Raw genomic sequence first — 23,571 nt, forward strand, 5'->3', positions numbered from 1 at the left:
TCTTCAGCTGTTTCAGTATGCCACCCCCCTGCATGCTATGGCCTCACTGTTGAGCTCCAGAGTCTTGCGTCAGTGGAAGGATGAGTGGCTGGAAGTGACAAACAATAACTTCAGTGCAGTAAAGCACACAATGTGGCTGTGGCATACATCCTTTCAGCCATGTTGATGGTATGAGGTCCTCTTTACTTGTCTTCACATAGGCCACAGCCCTATGAAGCATGGCTTCTTGCTCTGGCGACAGGACCCTCCAGTGTATGGTGCTTGTGGTGTGTGGATCACACTGCACCACATTTTATTGAACTGTGTTTTATTTTCCAACTAGTGGACCACACCCGATCTGCCCTCTATTGTAAGTAATGAATGTGGTTCGTGTTTTTAAAGTTTTGTGAATTGTCCAGCATTTTTGCCAAGATTTTAGGAAGGCGGTTGTAATGTGTTAACAGGGTGATTAGCTCACCCATATTTTTTGTAAGTGGTTAGCCAGTGACATTTCCTTGTTCCTTTCTTTTAGCTCCTTTGTCATTTACTTGTTTTTTTTTTTAATCTGATGTATAGCTACTTGTGCTCTTTATCTGTTGTTTTGGCACATGATATAGAGGGGTTGTGTGGTTGACTCAATTGCATGAGTGGGTAACAATTTTCGAGGTTTTATCCACATTTGTTTGTTTTAATGGGTGTAAGGACGCTGATAAAATCGCCATTGAGTGCCCATAAGCTACACACACACACACACACACACACACACACACACACACACACACACACACACACTGGTTTCTTCATAAGTTTTAAATACCCATTCACTCCCTGTATTTTACACCTGCTACTTCCATAATTTCAAATAGAGTATTCCAGTCTTTGTCTAAGTTAACAAATGCTATAAACATAGGTTTGTCTTTCCATAACTTACTTTCTAACATGAGTCATAAGGTCGGTATTATCTTGCGTGTTCCTACGTTTTTCCAGAATCCAAACTGATCTTCCCTTACATTGGCTGCTACCAATTTTTCTATTCTTCTGTAATGAATTCGTGTTACTTACCACACTAAAAGTTCGGTAATATTCACATCTTTCAGTGCTTGCTTTCTTTGGAATTGGTATTACGACATTTCTCTGGAAGTCTTACTGTATTTTGCCTGTCTCCTACATCTTGCTCACCACACAGAATAATTTTGTCATGTCTGGCTCTTCCGAGGCTGTCAATAGTTTTGATGATTTGTTGTCTACTCCCAGGGTCTTGTATCAGCCTAGGTCTTTCAGTACTCTGTCAATTTCTTCTCACAGTGTTGCATATCCCATCTCATCTTCATCTAAACCCTCTTCCATTTGTGTAATATTGCCTTCAAGTTCATCTCCCTTGTATAGGTCTCTATATACTCCTTCCACCTTTCAGCTTTCACTTCTTTGCTTAGCACTGGTTTTGCATCTGATAGTCATATGGCTGCTTCTCTTTTCTCCAAAGACCTATTTAATTTTCCTGTAGGAGGCAGCTATCTTTCCCAAGTGATATATGCTTCTAAATCCTTACATATGTCATCTAGCCATTCCTCCTTAGTCATTTTGCACTTCGTATCAATCTCATTTGTATTCCCTGAGGCGTACTTCATTTGCTGCATTTTTGTATTTTCTTCTTTCATCAGTTAAATTCAGTACCTCCTATGATATCGAAGGATTTCTAGAAGACCTTGTCTTTTTACCTATTTGATCCTCTGCTGGCTTCACTATTTCAGCTCTCAAAGAAATTCATTCATCTTCTGCAGTATTTTGTTCTAGTCAATTATTGCCTAATCCTCCCTCTGAAACTCTCAGTAACCTCATGTGTTCTTTAAACTTATCCAGATCCCAGCTCATTAATTTTCTACCGTTTTGCAATTTCCTCAGTTTTAATCTACAGTTTATAACAAGTAAATTGTGGTCATTCCACATCTGTCCCTGGAAAGTCGTAGAGTTTAAAATCTGGTTTTGAAATCTGTGTCTTACCATTATATAATCAGTATGATACTCTCTGGTGTCTCTGGATTGTTTCCAATTGTAAAACCTTTCAGGATCTTAAACAAAATATTAGTGATGATTAAATTATGCTCTGAGCAAAATTCTCTGAGGTATCTTCCTCTTTCATTCCTTTTCCCCTAGTGCACAGACATCTATCCTTCCTCCCCCCCCCTCCCCTTCCCCTCAGGTCCATAGTCATCTACTGTTTTTTCTTCTCTTCCTTGTCCTACTCTTGAATTGCAGTCCCCCACAACAATTAAATTTTTGTCCCCATTAACTATCATAATAATTTTTTTTGTCTCACCACACATTTCATCAATGTCTTAATCATCTGCAGAGCTAAACTGGTACCACTGTGGTGGGTGTGGCTTATCGTCTATCTTGGCTACAATAATGGGTTCACTAAGCTGTTCATAATAGCTTACCCTTCTTCCTATTTTCTTATTCATGATTGAACCTACTCTTGCATTTCCCTGTTTGATTTTGTATTTAGAATCCCGTATTCACTTGACCAGAAGTTGTGCTGCTCTTACCATCAAACTTCAGTTCATCCCATTATACTTAACTTCATCTTATCCATTTTCCTTTTAAATTTTCTAACCGACCTGCCCAATTAAGGGATCTAATATTCCACACTCCGGGCTATAGAATGCCTGTTTTGTTTCAGCTGATGAACACGTCCTCCTGAGTAGTCCCTGTCCAGAGATCCAAATGGAGGACATGTGAAATATTTTACCCAAGAAGATGCCATGGTCCTTTAACATGTTAGAGCTGCATACCACTAAGAAAAATAATGACTGTTTTCCCTTTGCTTTCGACCATTCGCAGTGCTAGCATTCCAAGGCCATTTTGGTTGATCTTATGAGGCCAGATCAGTCAGTCATCAAGACTGTTGCCCCTGCAACTACTGAAAAGGCTGCTGCCCCTCTTCAGTAACCACATGTTTGTCTGGCCTCTCAACTAATATCCCTCTGTTGTGGTTGCACCTACAGTTGTATAGACTGTGGAGTTTGCTGTTATGCTGCCTTAGCAGATTTCACACAACATTTAACTTGCTTTAAACTACTACATAATTCACAAATAATAATCTCCATTAAAATAGTTGAAGCAGCAAAACAGTATCATTCAACAAAACTAAAAGCAAGCAAAGACTCGCAAATTTAATAAAACATCGTTGATTGTGGTTCATTCATACTCCATGCGTACCTCAATATCCACTCTGTTTTTCTACTTCTCCAGCTCACAAATGTCTTTGAACCATAAAAAACCTTTTAGATTGAAGAGAAATAAATGTATGTGCATTGGATTGGCTTATCTTGACAATTTCAAAAAAATTATTTACCAAAGTGACATGACTTTTCTTTAGTCCTCACTAATACTAGGTCTCCAGTAAACTTAGTCCTATGTTTCTGCAGCTCTTTTTACTCTTACTTGCTTAACAAGCCCTTCTCTCTCCTGTGGTGTGATGACTTTCCCTGTTGGTAACTCTGCATAACTCCGCTATAAGGTCAAGAAGTTTTATGTAGTGTGATCAAAAACTAATAGAAATATTTGATTTCTTAAAGAATCTGTACTTATTCATCATCATCGTCATCATCGCCCCATTCAAATGAATAACCCTCAGATGTAATACATTTGTGCCACAGCTTATTCCAATCTTAGAAACACGCCTGGAACTGACTTTTCGCTGTGATGTTCAGCTCCCTCATGTGTTCTGTTTTTACCTCCTTAGTAGTGACAAAACAACAGCCTTTCATGGTTCTCTTCAGCCTCCGGAAAAGAAAGGGGGAATTTAAAGTAGACTGCGGCCGAAGTGAGAATTTGGATCGAGGAGGAAGGCATGGCAGCGTAATCTGTAAAGTTGTGTGAACCGCAGTGCCAAGCTGGCTTAGTGGCTAACACACATGCCCAGTAAGCAGGTTCGATTCTCAATCTTTGTGCAAATTTCACCGCTTCAGTCTCTATTCATTAAAAGAAGAGAAATAAGTTGCAGGAGGCCAAGTCCAGCAGTTATGGCAGCTGAGGCAACATAAATGTTGTTTTTTTCTTTTTTCCCCCCAAAAATTTATAAACAAGCATCGAGGTGTGAGCAGGAGCATTATTGTGATGCAATTTCCACAATTTGTCAGAATTCTGGTCTTTTGGATTGCTTCACACAAATGGGGCATGACTTCCAGATAGTATTTCTTATTGAACGTACGACCATAAGGCTCATGATTGATTGTCTCATCATAATCAAAGGAAACAGCAAGAATAAGTGTCACATTTTATTGAATTTTTCATTTCTCTCTCTCTCTTTCTCTTTCCAGGCACTTTCCATTGGGACGATTGGGCCTCTGTTTTGACGTCATACCTGTGTGCCTGTGGTCACATGTTGTAACCTTCTTTAGAAGCTCTGGGTCATTGTTGACTTCATTCAGCAATTCCTGAGTGAGATCTGTGTGATATCGTTTTTGGTCAAAATTCAACAATTTTGGGACAAACTTTTGCAGCTATACATTTCATGCACAAAACATCTGAAAAAAATTGCTTGGCATGAGCCAAAGGATATGCTGGCATCGTAAGCAGTCTCTATGATGGTGATTCAATGATTTTTGCAGAACCATTTTCTTTCCCTTTTTCACATGGGCTAGGGCATTCAGGGTGGTCATCATCTTTGAATGGCTTCTCCACTGTCTTTGAAATGTTTATACCACTTATAAATGTTTGTCTTACTCACAGTAGATTTGTCAAAAGCCACTGTCAACATTTAAAATGCAGTGCTGCATTCGATTCCACTATTCAAGCAGAATTTAATGCAAATTCTTTGATCCATCTGTTTCAAAAGCAAATATTTTCCAAGCACTTGAGAACACACATAACCTTTTCGACTTTCAACAATAAACCAAATATTCAAAACAACTGAAAATGCAAACATACATTGGAACATGAGTACCAACAAGATAAAAAAAAAACTTAAAATATGGTGTACAAAGCCCACAAAATTCAAAAATTCCTATTAATCTTTTGTCATACTGTGTGTATTAAATTGCATTTCTGGCAGTGCAAATCCCATTGAACTGTGCTCCACAAAATTCATAACGGTTTCAAACTTTTTCAAGTGTCACATCAAAGAGGTATGTTTGTGTCTGCAGTAAGTGCTGCAGAACCTACCAGGCTCTCTCGTATAACTTTCAGCAGGATTACTGGCAGGGTGATACACATAAATCCTGTCAGTTTTGATGTGTGCTCTATGTATAAACACGTCCCCTTCCTTGGAGGTGAACTTTGCTCCAGTATCTCAGAGCACTGCCTCATGAACTTCTAGCTTACCAAAACAATCGTGTTCAAATTTCCCTATCAGCGTTCTGCTAGTTACCATCATAATGGGATGCAGTCTAATAAACTTATTGAAAACCCTCACTACTACAGAAATATCTAGAAAGACAAACCTTGTCTAGGTCACTTTTATTGGGTAATGGGTTTCAGCTGTCTGTCTCCTCCCTCTCCCTCTCCCTCTCCCTCTCCCTCTCCCTCTCCCTCTCCCTCTCCCTCTCCCTCTCCCTCTCCCTCTCCCTCTCCCTCTCCCTCTCCCTCTCCCTCTCCCTCTTTTTGTCATCATTAGATCCATTAATTATGAATTAACCAGAAGCATAGGTCATCAGGTGCCAACTGATGACCTGTGCTTTGAGGTAATGTATAGTTAATAGATCTGAGCATAACTTATAAAAAGAGTTGAAAGTGGTTATCCAATAAAATAAGTGACCTGGACAGTATTTGTCTTTCTATACACTGGAACTGGCCAGTTGTGCTTGGCATTTATCCCAGATTTAAAGCTCTTTCTTCTCCCTCCTGACCCTGTTATTGAAAAGTACCTTATCTTGCAAGATTTCAATGAACTTACGTGGTTCATAATGATCATAACTTTGATGGAGATAGTCAGTGAACTCTTCAACATAGTCTTCAGGGGAACACAACTTCCATTCCTCACTATGCTCATGCTTCCTTCTGAACAGAATCCCTTTATACAACTAGTAATTTGTTTGTTATTCACGGTCCCTACTACCTAAATGTCTCTTTACCAGCTGTATAGCATCACAAGAATTCTGTGGCCTCTGTAGATTCTTGCACACACCTTTGATGTACTTTATCTTAAACTGACACTCTTCCTCATCCTTATTGTCATCATCAACCTGTTTAACACCAATTTGTGGTCTGGAAAAGGCATCACCACCCTTGTTATTAGTACCCAGATGCTGTAATGAAACTGTTATAAGAATGTTTCCCATCTTGTTATCTGATATGTAATAATTTACATTCCTGCAGCAAACTGGGTACTTCATGGCATGTAAACACCACTGTTTTGTATCCTAGTAGATATTTCTGAACTAAATCCACATACTACGGGAAGCAACTCCTCTGCTGATATTCCATAAGACTTTTCATGTTTTGACTGCATCCTGCAAGCGGATGCTATGCTCTCAAACTGCTATTCAGAATCCATAACTGCTGCTGTCAGTTTGTAAATAGAAAGACAATGAAAGGTTGTGTTCATGCAAGAGTGTGCTGTTGCACAGACTTTACTTCATTCTACAGAAGACCTCATTGCTCTTCTTAGACCAAATCCAAGCAGCATTTTCCTTCACCATTATACTGTGACTTGAGAAATTAAAACATGGTTTTGAAACGAATTTGTGACAGAATCTATTCATTCCTAAAAAGATTTTGAACTGCTTCCTGGTTTTTGGTATTGGAAATTCAGCATTGCGTTGATGCTGTACTGTTTTTGTAAGTCTATGACTTCTCATTGTCTTGATTCTAAAATCTGACACTTGAATTATGAGAGAAATGTGGATAAATGAATTAATAATTTATGAGAAGAAATTGATGGCTTTGTAACATGTGGAATTTTGGGTCAGTCCAGGGAATGTGCTTGCATAGCCTAAATGGTATGATGACCATTTGTGATAAACAGGAAATCTGGGTTCAATTCCTGGTCTGGCACAAATTCTCATATTATTTAATCAGATAGATAAAAAATCTACTCACCAAGAGCAACAGAACACACCCACATAAAAGACTGTTGTGACTGGCAAGCTTTTGGAGCCAGTGGCTCCTTCTTCAGGCAGAAGGGTTGAAGGGGAAAGTAGAAGGGTGAAGGAAAAGGACTGGAGAGGTCCAGAGAAAGGAGTAGTTTTTGGGAAAGTCACCCAGAGCTGTGGGTCAGGGAAGACTTACCATACAGGAGAGGGAGGCTGATGACTTTTCCAAAATCCACCCCTTTCCCAAGACTTCTCCAGTCCTTTTCCTTCACCCTTCTTCCTTCCCTTCAACCCTTCTGCCTGAAGGAGCCACTGGCTCCGAAAGCTTGCCGTTCACAACAGTCATTTATGTGTGTGTGTTCTGCTGCCGCTTGGTGAGTAGATTTTTTTTATCTATCCAATTAAATAATTTTATTAGTAACTGATTGTTTTCATTGGCAAAGTCTCATATGTCACGTTAAGTAGTACATCTATATGTATTACAGCTAAGTTGAATTTCAGGAATGAATTTCAATATTTGTAACTGTAGTTCATCATCAGATATAGTACCAAAGTGAATTAAGATGAGACTTTGAAGCTCTGGCTCCTTCTTTACAGATCCCCACTTACTTAATTTGAGTTTTATTCCTTTTCTCCTGAATGCGTTACATAGTTTCTCAATTAAACTGCAATCTTATTCCCAACTGGGGAATGAAATTAATATGTCATTGACATATGTTGTTAATTTAACCATTAGCTGCTTTCCTAGCACAAGACTAAAATTGCCATTGGAAAGTTTGGACCAAATGTGACAATGCAGGAGTGATAGGACTTCCTCCACATAAGAAAGCAGTGTGCTGCCAGAGGTATCTGCCAGAACCTAGATATAAGATCCATATTGGACATAATGTTTACCCGAGTAAACTGCTGTGGCAATTAATCTCTGGATGGTCTGTGCGCGCGCGCGCACACACACACACACACACACACACACACACACACACACACACCTCCATTATTTCCTACTCCGTGTCTATTAGTACCTTTCAAAGATGCATCTTTGATTTATAGTGTTTGTAATAATGGCTTGCTTGGCTTGTTGCTCAAAATGCATTCAGAATTCTGGAGCTTCAGAGAATGAACCACAATATTTATTTAACAATTCAGAGACTTGCTTCATCTTTATTTTATGCCCTCTGTCCCTTTACTTCTCTCATTCATTGCACAAACTGATTTTTTCTCACACAACTGCCAAAGTTGTCAGCAGACTCGTGACAGAATTAGACTGAAGCTGCAACTTCATTCTTGGATAAGACCTTGTTAAATGGTACTGTAAAAATCATTATTTTGTACTGTAAACTGAAACAGTTTCCGACTTGCATCATTTGTTCCATTATCTATTATAAAATACAGATTTCAGCTGGGGATCAGTAATCATGACTGACTGAATTAAATATAACCTGTTGTGAATGTTGGGAAAATCTGCTTAGTTACTGGATTATTTTGCTTCTTTGTTGCTGCCTGTATCTTCATCCCAGTGTCTGACATATCTGCTAACTCAGTATGTGCTCATGTGTGACCTAAACACATTTTGGACAAACCACAAACTCGATTTCCTGTATCCAGTAAAGCCTCTGCTTCATAATCTCCTCTGTTTACTTACATCATCATTGTATTCTAGTACTAAATGTTCCCATGCATACATCATCACTGTATTCTAGTACTAAATGTCCCCTTGAGCTTCTGTGCCTTTAACAAATCTTCAAAATTATCTTAATAAGCAACTGAATGCATGGTAGTCACATTAATTTGCTTCTCAAGCAGCTTGATTTCCAGATCACCCTCAAATAATTTTTTGCAAGTTACCTTTCATGAAATATTCTGTTTTACAGTGCATAGTAGCACCCTCGCATATTTGAATTAAGTGGCTGGTTTTTAATTGCTGTCTGACCTCACTTGGTCCAAGTTATAATCCTAGCCTTACAAGGCGGAACCCAAAAAAAACTTATTTTTTTGTTATTTTCCATTTTTATTGAACTCTACATTCACAGTAATTTAGTCCTCTTTACATTATAGTCCATATGCCTTAACACACTTGTCACAATGCTTTTGCCAACGCTGAAAACAATTCTGGACATTTTGAGGCAGGATACTGCTCAAAGCCATTCATATGTTTTTTTGGCATGATACAAATCACTGAATTGCTTTCCTGAGTGTGTTCCATTTGTGGAAACCAAAAAAGAAAAAAAAAAGGTCAGACAGAGGCAGATCAGGTGAGTAGGGTGTATGAGGCACAAACACCATGTTGTTTTTTGCCATTAGCTATAGGACCATCAGAGCTGTGTGGGCTGGAGCATTGTTCTGGTGGAGCAACCATTTCCCATTTCTCCACAGTTCTGGTCATTTTTGTCGCACGCTCGCTCACAAGATTCTCAACACATCTGGATAAAGATGTTTCTTCACTGTGTGTGTTGGAGGAATGAATTCCCCACCATTGACATCAAAGAAACAGTCAACATTATTTTCACATTGTATCTCACTTGATGTGCTTTCTTAGATTGTGGTGACATTTGCTTGTTCCTCTGGCTTGATACTTACTTTGATCATATCGTACCTGTAACACCAACTCTTGTCCCAGTCACACCTTTTTTTTGGAAAGTTTGGATCATTCAGTACTTTGCTCTTCAAGTTGTGGCACACGTTCACGTAGTTCTCTCTTTGGTCATCTGTGAGAACCGAGGAACAAATTTTGCAGATAGCTGTCTCACTTTCAAATCTTTGCTTAAAATTTGTTGGACCATGCTCCATGTTACTTTTGTTTCCTCAGAAATTTGGTCAATGGTTTTTCAACAATCTTCATAGTGGCATGTTTGATTGTGGCACTGTTTTCATCATATCTTCCTGTTGAAGGATGGCATGGGCATGACATATCTTCAGTTGATATGTTACCAGATATGAAATGAGAAAACCACTCTCAAACCTGTGTTTTTCCCTAAGCATCATCATTAAAGGGGTTTGCTGAAGCATCCCAATAGTCTCGACTGCAGTTTTCCCTAACAGAAAACAAAATTTTGCACAGACTGTTTGCTCCTTCTTGTCAGCCATGTCATTAATCACCAAATGGTGAAAATAGGCAAACAAAAGAGCCCTACAAACAAACCACATAATTTCAACGCATAACTACAAAGGGCGCATGTGCTGCAGTTTGATTCCAGTTATTTGTGGGCCTCCTTGTATTCATCACAATTTGGGCCTCCAGTGGGATCCCTCTTTGTTTCCCCACTTGTAAATTCTGTTATATACCACATTTGTACTTCCTATCTTTTATGTCTGACCTGTCTCTTGGAACTCAGTTTCCCACGTTACTGTCTTGCCTTCCATTATTTCTATTTCTTCAAGGCTCTCTTCTTGCTTCCCATGCAGTTTCCTATGCTGCCAATATACTTTTCTTTATTCCTTCTGTATCTTTTGTTGTAAGACACATTTCTATTTCTGGCCCCAATGCATTGCCCTCCGCCAGTTCTGCCTGACAGTCTTGAAACTTGTAGTACCACCCCTCCTTTCTATGGTGTCTGTGTCTTCATTTGGCACACTGATCAAATCCCATTGAATATTCATTAATCAAATACAATTGAATGTTGTTAGGTAGACAACCTATTTTTCAGAATAGAAATTACTGTAAATGTACCTGGTGGTGGCTCTGAAATGCGTTAGATTTTCAGTTTCTTCATACAGAATGCTTTCATGCTCTTTCCTGTGTGGTCTTTGTGCAAAACCATTCAGAAACTCATTTTCAATCTGTTGAGTCCTCCAAAGATAGGTGCCCAACATAAACACAGCAGGAAATGAAACCTGCTACACAACTCCTTGGCTATGGGAAAGTGGCCTACGAATGCACTACCAGAGTCATGTCACAGGCCAATATATCTAAAACTCAATTCCTCTGACAACAAGTGAGTAACAAGAATAATCTATTTTTTAAATAATGTACTTCAAAATCTCTTCAGCTTTAGCTTGTAGAGAAGCTGTGCCACTAATCTAACTAATGACCATAGCAGAGCTGCTGAGTCACAGATAGGCACAACATAAAGATTGTCAAACAAGTAAACTTTTAGCCAAAAAGGCCTAATCGGAATTAGATACCATACACATATACCCTCATGCAAATGAAACTCCCATAGCGACGTGGAGTGGCCGTGTGGTATGAGGCGTTCTGTCAGGGACTGTGCACTCCCTCCCGCCGGAGGTTCGAGTCCTCCCTCGGGCATGGGTGTGTGTGTTGTTCTTAGCGTAAGTTAGTTTACGTAGTGTATAAGTCTAGGGACTGATGACCTTAGCAGTTTGGTCCCCCCTTAGGAATTCACACACATTTGAACATTTGAAACTCTCAAAAACTGGCCTCAGCAGCAGAAGACTGGTGTGTGTGTGTGTGTGTGTGTGTGTGTGTGTGTGTGTGTGTGTGTGTGTGTGTGTGCGCGCGCGCGCGCGCCTTTTTGGCTGAAAGCTTACTTGTTTGGCAGTCTTTTTCTAGTTCCTATCCGCGACTCATCTACCTTTTTCATACTATTGTCATTATCCCATCCTTGGTTTTACATTGTTTACTCTAACTAATGAAGTATACAATTACTAAATAATCTAGTTGAAGTTCAATATGGACTGCAGTTTGGGGTGTTTAATTTCAGTCTCTCAGTGGGAAAGACTTAGACTGTCCCTTTGACACTCAACTTAAATTCTGTGGCAACTGGGGATTGGAATTGCAGGAACTGGCCAAGTGTCACAATGCAACTGCTTAAATTATGTGCTCATCATATGAATGTCATCCTATGAACTATTTGGCAGATAAATCAGGTACTTCCACAATGCAGTGGTCTCTGTGGTGACCTGCATAATTATTGTTGGATGAATGGCCTATTTCAATGTCTTTTGCAGGATGATAAAATAGTTCCTGGTAGGAGTGCCATGTAAGAGATGACTGACCATACTATGCAGGAGGCACCACACTGTTACTGCCTTGTGTGTGGTGCCCTCAAAAAATAATCCTGTGTACCATGTCTGACAGAGATACAGCATTCTTCTCCTGGGATAGTGGATAGTTGGGAGGGCAGGATGGGGGGGAGGGGGTAACCTGATGAAGCTAGCTTCATTAGCTGCATGCTTTCTTACTTGTGTCCACAGTTCTTGGTCTGATGGTTAGGATTGCTGCCTCTGGATCATGGATTCCTGGGTTTGATTGCCGGCCAGGTTGGAGATTTTCTCCTCCCGGGGACTGATTGTTCATATTGTCCTCATCATTTCATCATCATTTGGGAAAATAGCGAGACTGAACAGTGAAAAGATTGCTATCTTCATTGCCTCCCTCTTCCCCCTTCCCCCTCCCCACTCCAACTCCTGTTATCCTTCCCACTCCCACATCTCTTCTGTACCAGCACTACCCAGACCACTCAAGATCACTAGATCCCCACACTCTAGCCTTCGGCCTCAGCACCCAGAGACGACAGTGGCCATATGTGTGTAAGTTGTGCACGCATGAATGTGTGTTGTGTTTTTCTAAATCTGTCAAAGAACTTTCCCTGAAACTTTTAAATTACCTGTCTGCCACACACTATCTCCTCTTTGTGGCGATCAGCAGTTTATTCTAATTCATACTGTTACTCCACCCCTGCATTTCCATTCTTCAGTTTTATCTTCTTTTTGAAATAAAGATGTGGGTACGAGGGTAGGGGGGAGGAGTTTTCCTTGGACTGAATAATCAAAATTCACATTGTTCTGAACTGACAAGTCCACTGTATATTAAACTATGCTAAAAAGTTAAGTACTAAACACATTGTATTGTCATTAAACATGGTAAGTATATTGTTCACTGGCTCACAAGTCTTTTTTACAATTTGTACTTCCCTTGTAATATACTTAACTTACTGTCAGAATAGAACAACTATTTGTAAAACTGTATTGGAATTTGAGAGAACCCAACAATTTTCTTTTTTTCTTTCATTGAATACCTGTTGTGATTTTGAATTAATTCATTTATTATTAACTTTTGTATGAACAGCAGAAAAAAGTTATTGAAATATTTTGATTTCATTTATAAACTTGTTCAAAACAGATTCTGTCTGACGCTGTTTTCGGACTAAGCATTGCACAGCACTGTGTGTTTGCACTTTGACAGCATTAAACTTACCTGCAAACAAATGACCACACTGTTTCCATGACTTTGTTGTCACGTAACTGCCCTCAACAAACACCTGGTGCTCTGTACTCTGAGTAAATTCATCCCCTTTACACTGCTCCACTCACACTAACACAACCTGCACCACACCCTGAACTGTGTGGATCATGTTGCAGGGGAGTATGTGGTATGCGCGTCACGGCGTGTGGTTATATGCATACATTCACATCCAGTTGTAGCCACTCGTCTGGGTGACTTTTATTTGGCCCACCCTGTATATGACTATTTCCAGACAAAAGATTCAGATGACATCAGATAGCTGTCACCCGCTGATAATGTAACAGTTGGAGGCAGGTACCCATTGGTACTTACAGCAGCTCTGTGTAATTGCTTCTCACATCATCTGAGCTTCTGCTCTAAAGATGGCTAAATTTTTTGTGTCACTTAGCATTACAAATCTAGTAACTTTTTCTGGTTACTTCTTTCGATCATAGAAGCACCAGACATATTTTAAATGCCAAACATTTTATTCTCTGCAATATATATATGTTATTGTTTTGTTATAGACTCTGGATGAAGTATGTGTTGAAGTTGAAACCTGTGAAGAACTAAGATCAGTTTCTGTTCATCAAGGGCTGTCGTCAATAGCTGGGCCAGCAAAATATAGTTTCATAAATAAGGTTATTGATGGTATGACTGTCATTGTTAACACTGTGCGAATTACATTCAGGAGTCCAGCTTTCAAGGCGACTGTTCAAGTGAGTATAGATAAAAATCAGATACTTAATATAACAAGTAGAATGGCTACTTTGTTCAAAGAATTAAGTTTTGTATATTTATAACCTTACTCAGGCACAAATACAGCATAACAGAGTAATGATAGCTAGTTGGTAATACAGTACGCAGTAGTGCATTGATAGCTTCCTGTCCTAGATAACTAGTACTTTCACTTTACTGACATGTCTGGGCATTTTTCTTTGTTACGAACTGTGATTACAAACAGGACATGCAAAATGAGTTGTTTGGTTTACCTACAAGAAACTTGCTGAAATTGAACACTGTTCCATGCCACAAAATACATAACTGGTACAGAAATAAAGTTGTTGCTGCAAGTTGTGTCAACTCAGAGAACAGCATATCACAAAGAGAACATCTACAAAAGCATATTCTTATCTAAGAAGAAAGAACTATCCTTTACCCTGCCGATCAATGCTCCATAAATGGGCAAAACAGTTCAAGTGTCAGCTAGGAATTTTAAAGGAAGCACTAGATTTTACAGAGGCTAAGTCAGCAATGCTTACGCCATTTGTGGCCATGGCTGTCCTAAGCTTTGATGAAATGAACCTTTGACAGCATTGCTGCTGTGATTTATCTGACGCTGTCATTCTTGGAACAAACAAAAACGTCAAAGTAGTTACGATAAGAAGTTTATTTTCAAAGTGGAAACAGCCAGTGTATTACAATTTTAATGTGAAACTGGCCAGTAGTTTTTTGAGACAATCATTACAGAACGTGAAACAGTTGGGGTTCGTGTTGTAGAGGTTATATGAGTATGTAATTTGGGAGTGAAAAATTCAAAAGCGAGGAAATCACTTGTATCCACTACTAAGACGTATTTTTCAAACCCTGTAGGTAATAAAAGGAAAATATAGGTTTTTACGAAGTACTCCATTTTCTAAAATTGCTAAGAAATCACTTTGTTGACGATGGAATCACCTAGCCCATAGGTACCGTATTTGCTTGGAGACTGTGATCTTAGTGAGTCAGCAAGCTCCAGTGAAGATGTTACTCACAATGCTTTAAAATACTTGGCTAGATACATTTCCTACAAGTGCAAAAACATGGTCAGTTTATTTGTAATTACAGTCCAATATGCCATGTTGATGAAAAATGAACAGCTAAAAACAATAGGTGAGTTTGCTTCTTCAATATCTGAGTAGTTTTCTGCAGTATCAGATTTCAGAATTATTTTTGTGTCTTTTATGGAACAAATGTTTCACATTGCAAATGTTTGGTGGAATCATTAGCAGCACTAGTACAATTAGGATTTCCCACGTTAAAAAACAACAGTGATTTTATGTAAGAACGAGAAGTTTGAACTGCATTAAATTTTCGAATAAAAGAACCGTGTGGCATGCAATTAGGTGGGATTCAGTGAAAAGATATGTTCTCTGGACTGCGTTGTCTTCAGCAACTTCAAATTAAGTTTTCTGTGTCAACATCATCAGGTAATTTTCATCATCGCTGTTGTAATAGTCTCTAAATATTCTCGGAACTAAAGCAGCACATAAAACTGTAAAATATTCAGCATAGTCATGTTCTAAAGTTATAAGTTTCATTGATAATCATCTACAGCTAGCTTTGGAAATTAACATGTGTTGTCATCAATGCTTTTACCTCTTTACATTTCCTTTAGGATATTTCAAAAACTAATTCTTTCAGATCATCGCGAGCTCTATCAGTGAGATGCTAAAAATGGAATGAAAAGAGATGTGAAAAATTCTTTTACAGTGTGAGATTTCCATTAGTGGCTGCCAGCACTGGCCACCAGACGAACAGTATGTCTTCAGGCCATGAAGATGTGTAGTAGATCTCTGATTTACAGTAAGACACCCCTATGTATATTTGAAAGATCTACTGTTGGTCTTCCCAGATGCAGGGAAAGCGAAGTTTAGGAAACATTAATAAGGAGAGTGATAGAGAAGCAGACTGTACTGAGAAACACCACTATACATGTGAAACATTGGAAAATCCAGGATGGGATGATAACAGTATTATGAAAAGGACAGATTTCTACTCAAGATATACCAGAGATGTTGAGAGGAAGACGGTACAGAAAAAAAAAAAAAAAACTTCTAAACATGTAAGCTTTCGGCCAGAAGGCCTTATGGCTGAGGCTGAAAAAGCTTACATGTTTAGTAGTCCCTTTTGTTGTGCCTGTATGTGACTCAACGTCTCCGCAACATCCTCAGTACTAGTCTACCCTTATCATAATACTTTCAATATGAATCAAACAATGGAAAATCCAGAATGAAATGCGATTTGTGACTGTCTTTTTGTTGTGCCTATCTGCAAATCAGCATCTCCGTTGTATTTTCACTATAAATATGAGATAGTTCTGTCAAATGAAGTAAGAATGGAAGGGATGACAAAGCAGACTGTACAAGTTAAGAATTGTACTACGAAAGTTTACGGGAATAGAACAGGATGGCTGAAACAGAGAAACGGTGTGAAGCAAAGAAGTGCAATATCTTCTTTATTTTTGTTATTGGTGATTAATGATAGAATGACAAAAGCGGTAAGAGAGAAAGGAGACAGAATGACAGCAGTGGTGTTTGATGATGATAATTTTTTGGAGAGGTGTGGGGGAGGGGTGAACGATGAGGGGGAAAGTACAGAAGCAGTTACATGTGCAGAGAAGAGGTTGAGCAAGAATATGGCCTAAAATTTAATACAAATAAGTGATAACTGGTGATCATGACAAAAATAAATGGGTACATCTATGCTACCAATCTGATGGGGGTGGATCAGCTGAAAACATTGAAAATTTCAAGTATCTGGGGGTTATAACACAGGAAAATTTAAAAAATGACCAAGAGAGTAGTGAATATGCAAGGCAAGCTCATAGGTTTACGGAAAGTGTGAAAGGAATGATATGAAACAAGTAAATCACGCATAAAAGTAAGAAGGTGATATACTAAATAATATTATGTGGGATTGTACTGCAGAAACCAGGGTAATAAAGTTGGGGGGAGGGGGTGGGAGCAAGTGAACTGAAGTTTTTGAGAAGTCAGATAGGTGTGACAAAAACGGAAAAAATGAAAAATGTAAGTGTTATGGAAAAAAATAAATGTGGAATGTGTGCAATCTATGATTGAGAATAAAAAGATTGAAATGGTATGGTCATGTGAAGATAATGGGCAAGAAGAAAATGCCTGGGAAGATGCATGAGTTGAAGATAGAAGCAAAAGACCATGGAAAGAGCTAAGGGACAAGTGGCTAAAAGAAGAGGGAGAAAGCATCTGGAAGGGAGGAGAAGACTGAACTAAGCAGTGACTTGTCACTTGACTTCCCTTTGGTCTTTCCCTTGGTGTCCTGTCCTCCATATTCATCTTGTGCATCTTCATAGGCATCATAGTCTCATCCATATTATTTTATCTTCTTTCGTTAGTCTTACATTGTAGGGTATGATGGAGTCCACCACCCGTCTAACATTGGAGCTCCCAGTGATTAGCAACCCACTCTCTGTACTTGTCTGCAGTGGGCAGGAAACTAGACCGCTGGCCCAACAGGAGAGGCATCCTGTGCTGGCTCTGAGTTATCAACAACACTGGGTAGCACCTTGTACCTGTTGCTCAGATGTAGGGACCTGCATGGCCTTCTCTCTCTTTTGCCTTTCACCCACTGACATGTGAACTCACCAATGTCTGCTACCCACTCTGGAGTGAGGATGGACCAGTCAGATGCTGTGTATCAGAAGCGATGTACGGGTCACCAGGGGATTCCAGTGACACCAAAGGTGTCGCAGGTCTCGTCACTGGCGCCCTGACATCACCGCAACTTCGAGCGTTAGCTAGTAGCTTGTCGACGGTAGCCAACCCCGCTTCCAGCTGTTTATGGACAGCAGCCAACTCTCCTTGTGTCCGCTCACAACAAGCACAGTCCCTACCCATATCGTACTGTGTGTAAAATGTATATAAGGTCTCAAATGGTGCTACTGAATTTGAAAATATACCGAAGGAGAATAAAGTAACACTAAAAGTTGGTTTGCAGATTTCTCTCTGTACTCGGAGTCTGTAAGCTATTAAAAAGAAATAAATTTCTCTACACTGAAAGTCTACACTAGGAAGCTGCCCTGCACTAGGATATTCACAAGACTTATGCAACAACAAAAACTATCATCATCTTGTTTTATATGTTAGGGCCCATCTTGCAGATTTTCAGACAAATGCTAACTTGCATAACTAAAATACCTGAAATAACACAGCACTCCATACTCAGTGAACAAAACACACACACACACACACACACACACACACACACACACACACACACACACAAAAGCATGTGAGCCATATTGGTATAAAACTCTACAACATACTGCCAGCCAACATCAGGAAGTTAGAAGATGAAAACAGATTTAAAGTAGAGTTTGAAGAATTTCTATTTGAACAATGTTTTTACTTGGTAAATGACTATTAAGGCCAATACATAATTATGATGATATGTATATTAAGGCAAAACTGAAAACACTGTCTTTCATCCTCTAAAGTTTTTGTTAAATTTGTATATCTGATGGACAGCTATCAAGTGTGGTAAAATTTTTACTAAAATGATGTCGTGAATATAAGGGCTTCCTGTTTAGGAAAGACAAAAGTAAAGGCTTAGAGCAAACAGACTATGCAGTTACAATACTGTTAGTATACATGTATAAAAAGTTGTATTACTGTGTCTTGTATGACCAAGTATTATTCTTTGTACATTTTTTGTACAATTTTGTATGTATTATTCTTTGTTCTAGTTAATGTACAATTTTGAATGTTCCTTTTACATAAATTGTTTCCCATAGATTTACATGTACTTTTGGACAACATCCATACAGTATTTATTGTCTACAGATGGATAAATAAAAATAAATGCTTTTTATGACCAATAAACTGGTGCACAGAGTTGACAGTACACACAGAAATGTTTTCAAGGGGGGAAAATCCCCCATTGCCACAGATAGGGGCTTTCTGACAGACAGTGTTAGGAAATATTCTCAGAACCTCCAAGTAGAGACCTTAATTAGCTGTTGTACCTGGTAGCATGAAGTCTGAATGATGCACTGTCTTGTTGTTGTTGTTGCTGCTGCTGCTGTTGCTGTTGTTGGTTTTACAGACATCAAATAACTCACCTCCAAAAACATATCAAAAATTGCTTTGTAATTAAGTAGTCAGTTTTGTTTCCATTTACCAAATAGTGATTTAGATTCATTTTTATAGAATATCCATATTGTTTCATATGACTGTGGTAATGTGTTATAGACAATAGCACAAACTTTTATTGTGTGTATGTAAATACTTTGAGGTTGTAATTTATGTCTCTACAACAAGCATATATTTCTCATAATTATCTACTTACAAATGATTGGAATTTGAGAAGTTTGAAAAGAACACATTGCATGATAATGTGCACTTTGATATTATAACATTGAATAGAAGAGCTGTTTCTTTAAATTTGTTGAAAATTCTTTTATGCAATCTGTTTTTGGGAATTGTACTTCATGAAGATATATGCAATAATAAAGAAAATAATTTTAATTGTACATATTGTTTGTGTTTGTGTGAGTGTGATAGGTTCTGACCATGTGTAATTGAACTGAATCCTATATTTAGTGTGCTTTTAGTCTTATAGAGTGGGCTTACTTTTTTTTTGCAGTTTTTCTTCATTTACCTTAAGTTATTTGTGGACTAATTTAAATTGTGTCACATGTTTCTTTTTGTGAGGGTTGGATGCGTTGTTCATATTTGGGCAATAATCAAAAGTCACTGAAGGACATTACTGGTCTTTCTGTCAACAGATACTACGCATTGTTGTCGAGTCAAAGTCACCAAACTGGCAGAAGTGTGATTTACGGATGACAAGGTTAAAGGAACCTGACCGGGGGCAGATCCTCATTTTCAAGGAACTTGAGTGGCAGACAGTGAGGATTGAGGCAAATTCCACAAAGGATAGCACTATGACTCCACTAAGGCTGCTGACAAACCATGCATCATGCCGTATAATAATAAAGAAACGATTATCAGATAGTCTTGTATTGGGTTCGTGCCTTGCACTTATATTGGATGATTTATTATGGGTTTTGACTGATTCACAGCTGAAAGCTGCCCTATGTTTTGTGGGTTCCCTTGTGGGTTTGATCCAAAAAGCCACTGAACTGACACGCATACGCAAAGCGGCACGGAAAATTGAGGTAAGTGAACATGTGAAACTGATATACACAGATTAATACAATTAACAAATTTTGTAGGAAAGTGAAGCTTTTCTTCATTGGTCCTCACCAATTTTAAATAACTGTATTCAGCCTTTGTAGAGTGCCTTATGAAAGGATGTGCTTACAAGTCCCTGAGAGTCTCAAGCAGTCAGCCTTCCTTGCTGTTTTTAAGGAAAGATGATATTACTTTGTATTGGAACGAACAAATATCTCATTGACATAGAACTAAACATGACTGGTAAAATCCATACAGTGATTATTCTTGAAACAACATGTGTTTTTTGTTTTATTGGAGCGTGACAGATGTCGTAGGCTACACAGTCTTGGTGCTGTATGTGCCATCCTATGTCTATTCTAATAGGAAATAAATAGTACAGATTTTCTGGAAACTGAAAGAAACAATCAAAGAATCCTGTAAATGATGTGTATTCAAAGTCTATCAGTGGAAAGTCCAGGTTGAAGTACAACAATATTATGTAAAGGACTGATTTATACTCACCATAAATATGACATATTGACCTCCAGACAGGTGCGATGAAAAGACTGTCATATATTAGCTAGCAGTCAACTCCTTTTTCAGAAAAAGTACACACACATTCTTACCAGAAAGAACACCTCAACACACATGGCCACAACATCCGGCCACTTACTTTCCTTGAAGACTGTGTCATTCAAAATGGTAAATGGGAAAAGTGAAACCCTTTAATAAGATATTGTTGACATGTACATGACAGTAATCTACCAATAGTGTTCTCACTCTGCTTAATGTATCACTGCAAATTTTGTCTGCCCTTTTTCTATCTTAACAGAAGTTGTCCATACTATGCTACGGAGCTTATAGTTTCTGTCCCAGTGATTGAACTGTTGCAAGACTCATTTGTCATTACAACCATGACTGCCAAACGCTCTCCAATAAATACTGTCAACTGATATCTCATTATATCTTTGCAGATATTACAGTGAAAAATGTTCTGTTACTTGCACTGAAGTGCACACTTTCACATCTAATTCCAGCTGTCAGACAGAATTGTTTCAGAAAGAAAGCTGCCAGGATTAATGCCTACCACAGGAAAGTTAGCTTTGCATTTGTCTAGATGTCCAAACAACATTCATAGTTGGTAAATGTTACAAGTATGATCTGCCAAGCTGCTTAACTATCCATTCTTCTGGCTATCTACTAACACAACCTGTTTCTGGTGGAATGATAAAAGCAGCTTTACAAACAGAGGCAAACATGCATCACTGTTAATTTCGAAGGGTGGAGAAATTGCATACAACCTCACATTGTTTTGCATAGGGAGACAAAAATATTGACATGCTGTATTAAATACAAAAAGAAGGGTTTGTGACAACAGTTTGTGAACTTCATAAACTGGTTCACCAGACTATGAGTTGTGTGCAGTGGATTATTAAAGGGAGGTGGAAGTTTTATCTCTTCCTTTGAGAGCACAGCCTGTGGGACAAAGCTCAGGTAATCTCAGAATATTTCACTGATGCCAGCTGTACCACCGATCATTGTCCCATATACTATCACGATATATTTGCTGCTTAGGTAAATGTAATTTGAGAGGAGTGGTGTGGAGGGCGGGGTTATGAACTAGTGCATGTGATAACCAAGGAGGCACTGAACCTCATCATAATCATTTTACAATGCAGCCCCCTTTCACTTGTAGTATGATATGACTTTGGTCTACAAGCAGAGGGTCATGCATGAAATGGAGGATTAATTGATGAAAGCAAAGATGTAGTTGATGAAATCTACACCCAACCACATTGTATATCCTTCTGATACTTTCAAATTTGGTGGCCGTAAGGTGCCTTCATGTAATGAGTTTCCCTTTGATTCATAGGTTCCTAACCCCAGTGAGAGATACCAAAAATATGTGCACTCATGACAGTAGCTGTACTGTATATTAAAAGAAACATCTGACAAGTTCCCCTGTTGTATTGTTCTACTTCAACTGATAATGAAATAGATGTTTGAATAGTTTTCAAATTTATTATATTGTTTGCCTTCATTCTGAAGCTGTACTTTAGCATGTTTTCTGGATGGTGAGCTCTTCTGTTGTTGTGAATTACCAGTTAGACATACTTTTGTGAACTACTATTTAACCTTACTCTGTCCCTTCAGTTTTATTTTCAATCATGTTTCATGGAAATGCACCACCAAAAGTTGTTAAATATGAAACAATGGAAAGTGCAGGATGGAATAATGAAAATATTATGAAAATGATAGATTGCTATCCACCATACACCATATAACGTAGGTGCTGAGTTGCAGATAGGCACAGTGCACAACAAAAACAAAAAGATTGTCAAACAAGTAAGCTTTAAGCCAAAAGGGCCTCCATTTGAATTAGACAAAACACACACACACACACACACACACACACACACACACACACACACACACACACACTTGGCTGCCGAGGCCAGACTGTGAGCACCAGCACGTGATGGGAGAGTCAATCTATGTGGTGGAGCTAAGGAGCAGTCTGGGTTGCGGAGAGATGGAGGAATGGGGCGGGGGGTATGGGCACCGTAAAGCGCTGCTTGTGGGAGCATACAGGAATGAGGTGGGGAGAGAAGGGATTAGGTTAACCGAGGGCGGGGTGGTGGGTGGCTGGAGAGATAAGGCCTGGGAAATCTGTTTTTGTACAAGGTTGGGAGGCCTTACTGAGACACTTGGTATTTTTCGAGAGGGACTGCTCGTCACTACAGATTCTGACCACGGGTGCTGTGCAGGTGCCCATTGGCGTAGTCTGGATTTGTTCATGGGTAATACCTTCAAAGGAGAAGTAATTGTGGGTGAAGATACAGCTGGTCATAGCGATTAGGAATGAGGTAGGCTTGGAATCCATTAGGCGTTGGGAAAGTGTGTTCAGTAGCGGATAGGCCATAAGCATGAGCGATGTAGATGTAAAGAGAAGTGGTATCAACAGTGATGAGCAGGACACTATATGGCCTATGCCAACATATTTATGGGCCACTCCAGAGAAATCCTTTCTAACCACCCAGAATCCCAAACCCCTCACCTGGTTCAGATTCATTGATGATATCTTTGTGATCTGGTTTGAGAATGAGGACACCCTATCCACATTCCTCTAGAAGTTCAACACCTTCTCCCCCATTTGCCTCACCTGGTCCTACTCAACTCAGCAAGCCACCTTCCTCGATGTTGACCTCCAACTCAAAGATGGCTATGTCATTACCTCCATCCATATCAAACCTATGAACCAGCAGCAATACCTTCACTTTGACAGCTGCCATTCATTCTCTCCCAAGAAGTCCCTTCCATACAGCCTAGCCACCCATAGTTGTCACACATGTAGTGATGAGCAGCCCCTCTTGAAATATACTAAGGGCTTTATAACATAATTAGCCTCCGAACCTTGTACAAAAACAGATCTCCCTTGTCTTATCTCTCCAGCCACCCA

At 39.1% G+C, this 23,571-nt stretch overlaps 1 protein-coding gene across 3 annotated transcripts in view; it reads left to right on the forward strand.

The window, feature by feature from the left end:
• The window catches only part of LOC126281773 (UHRF1-binding protein 1-like), a 360,711-nt gene that overhangs the window by 8,827 nt on the left and 328,313 nt on the right, over positions 1-23,571 (forward strand). For all 3 annotated transcript variants that reach the window (XM_049980977.1, XM_049980978.1, XM_049980979.1), the window contains exons 3-4: positions 13,725-13,916; positions 19,721-20,113. In XM_049980977.1, coding sequence (XP_049836934.1) covers positions 13,725-13,916; positions 19,721-20,113 — 585 coding nt within the window. The remainder of the gene's footprint in view (positions 1-13,724; positions 13,917-19,720; positions 20,114-23,571) is intronic.

Source organism: Schistocerca gregaria, chromosome 7 (genome assembly GCF_023897955.1).
Source record: "Schistocerca gregaria isolate iqSchGreg1 chromosome 7, iqSchGreg1.2, whole genome shotgun sequence".
NCBI lineage: Eukaryota > Metazoa > Arthropoda > Insecta > Orthoptera > Acrididae > Schistocerca > Schistocerca gregaria.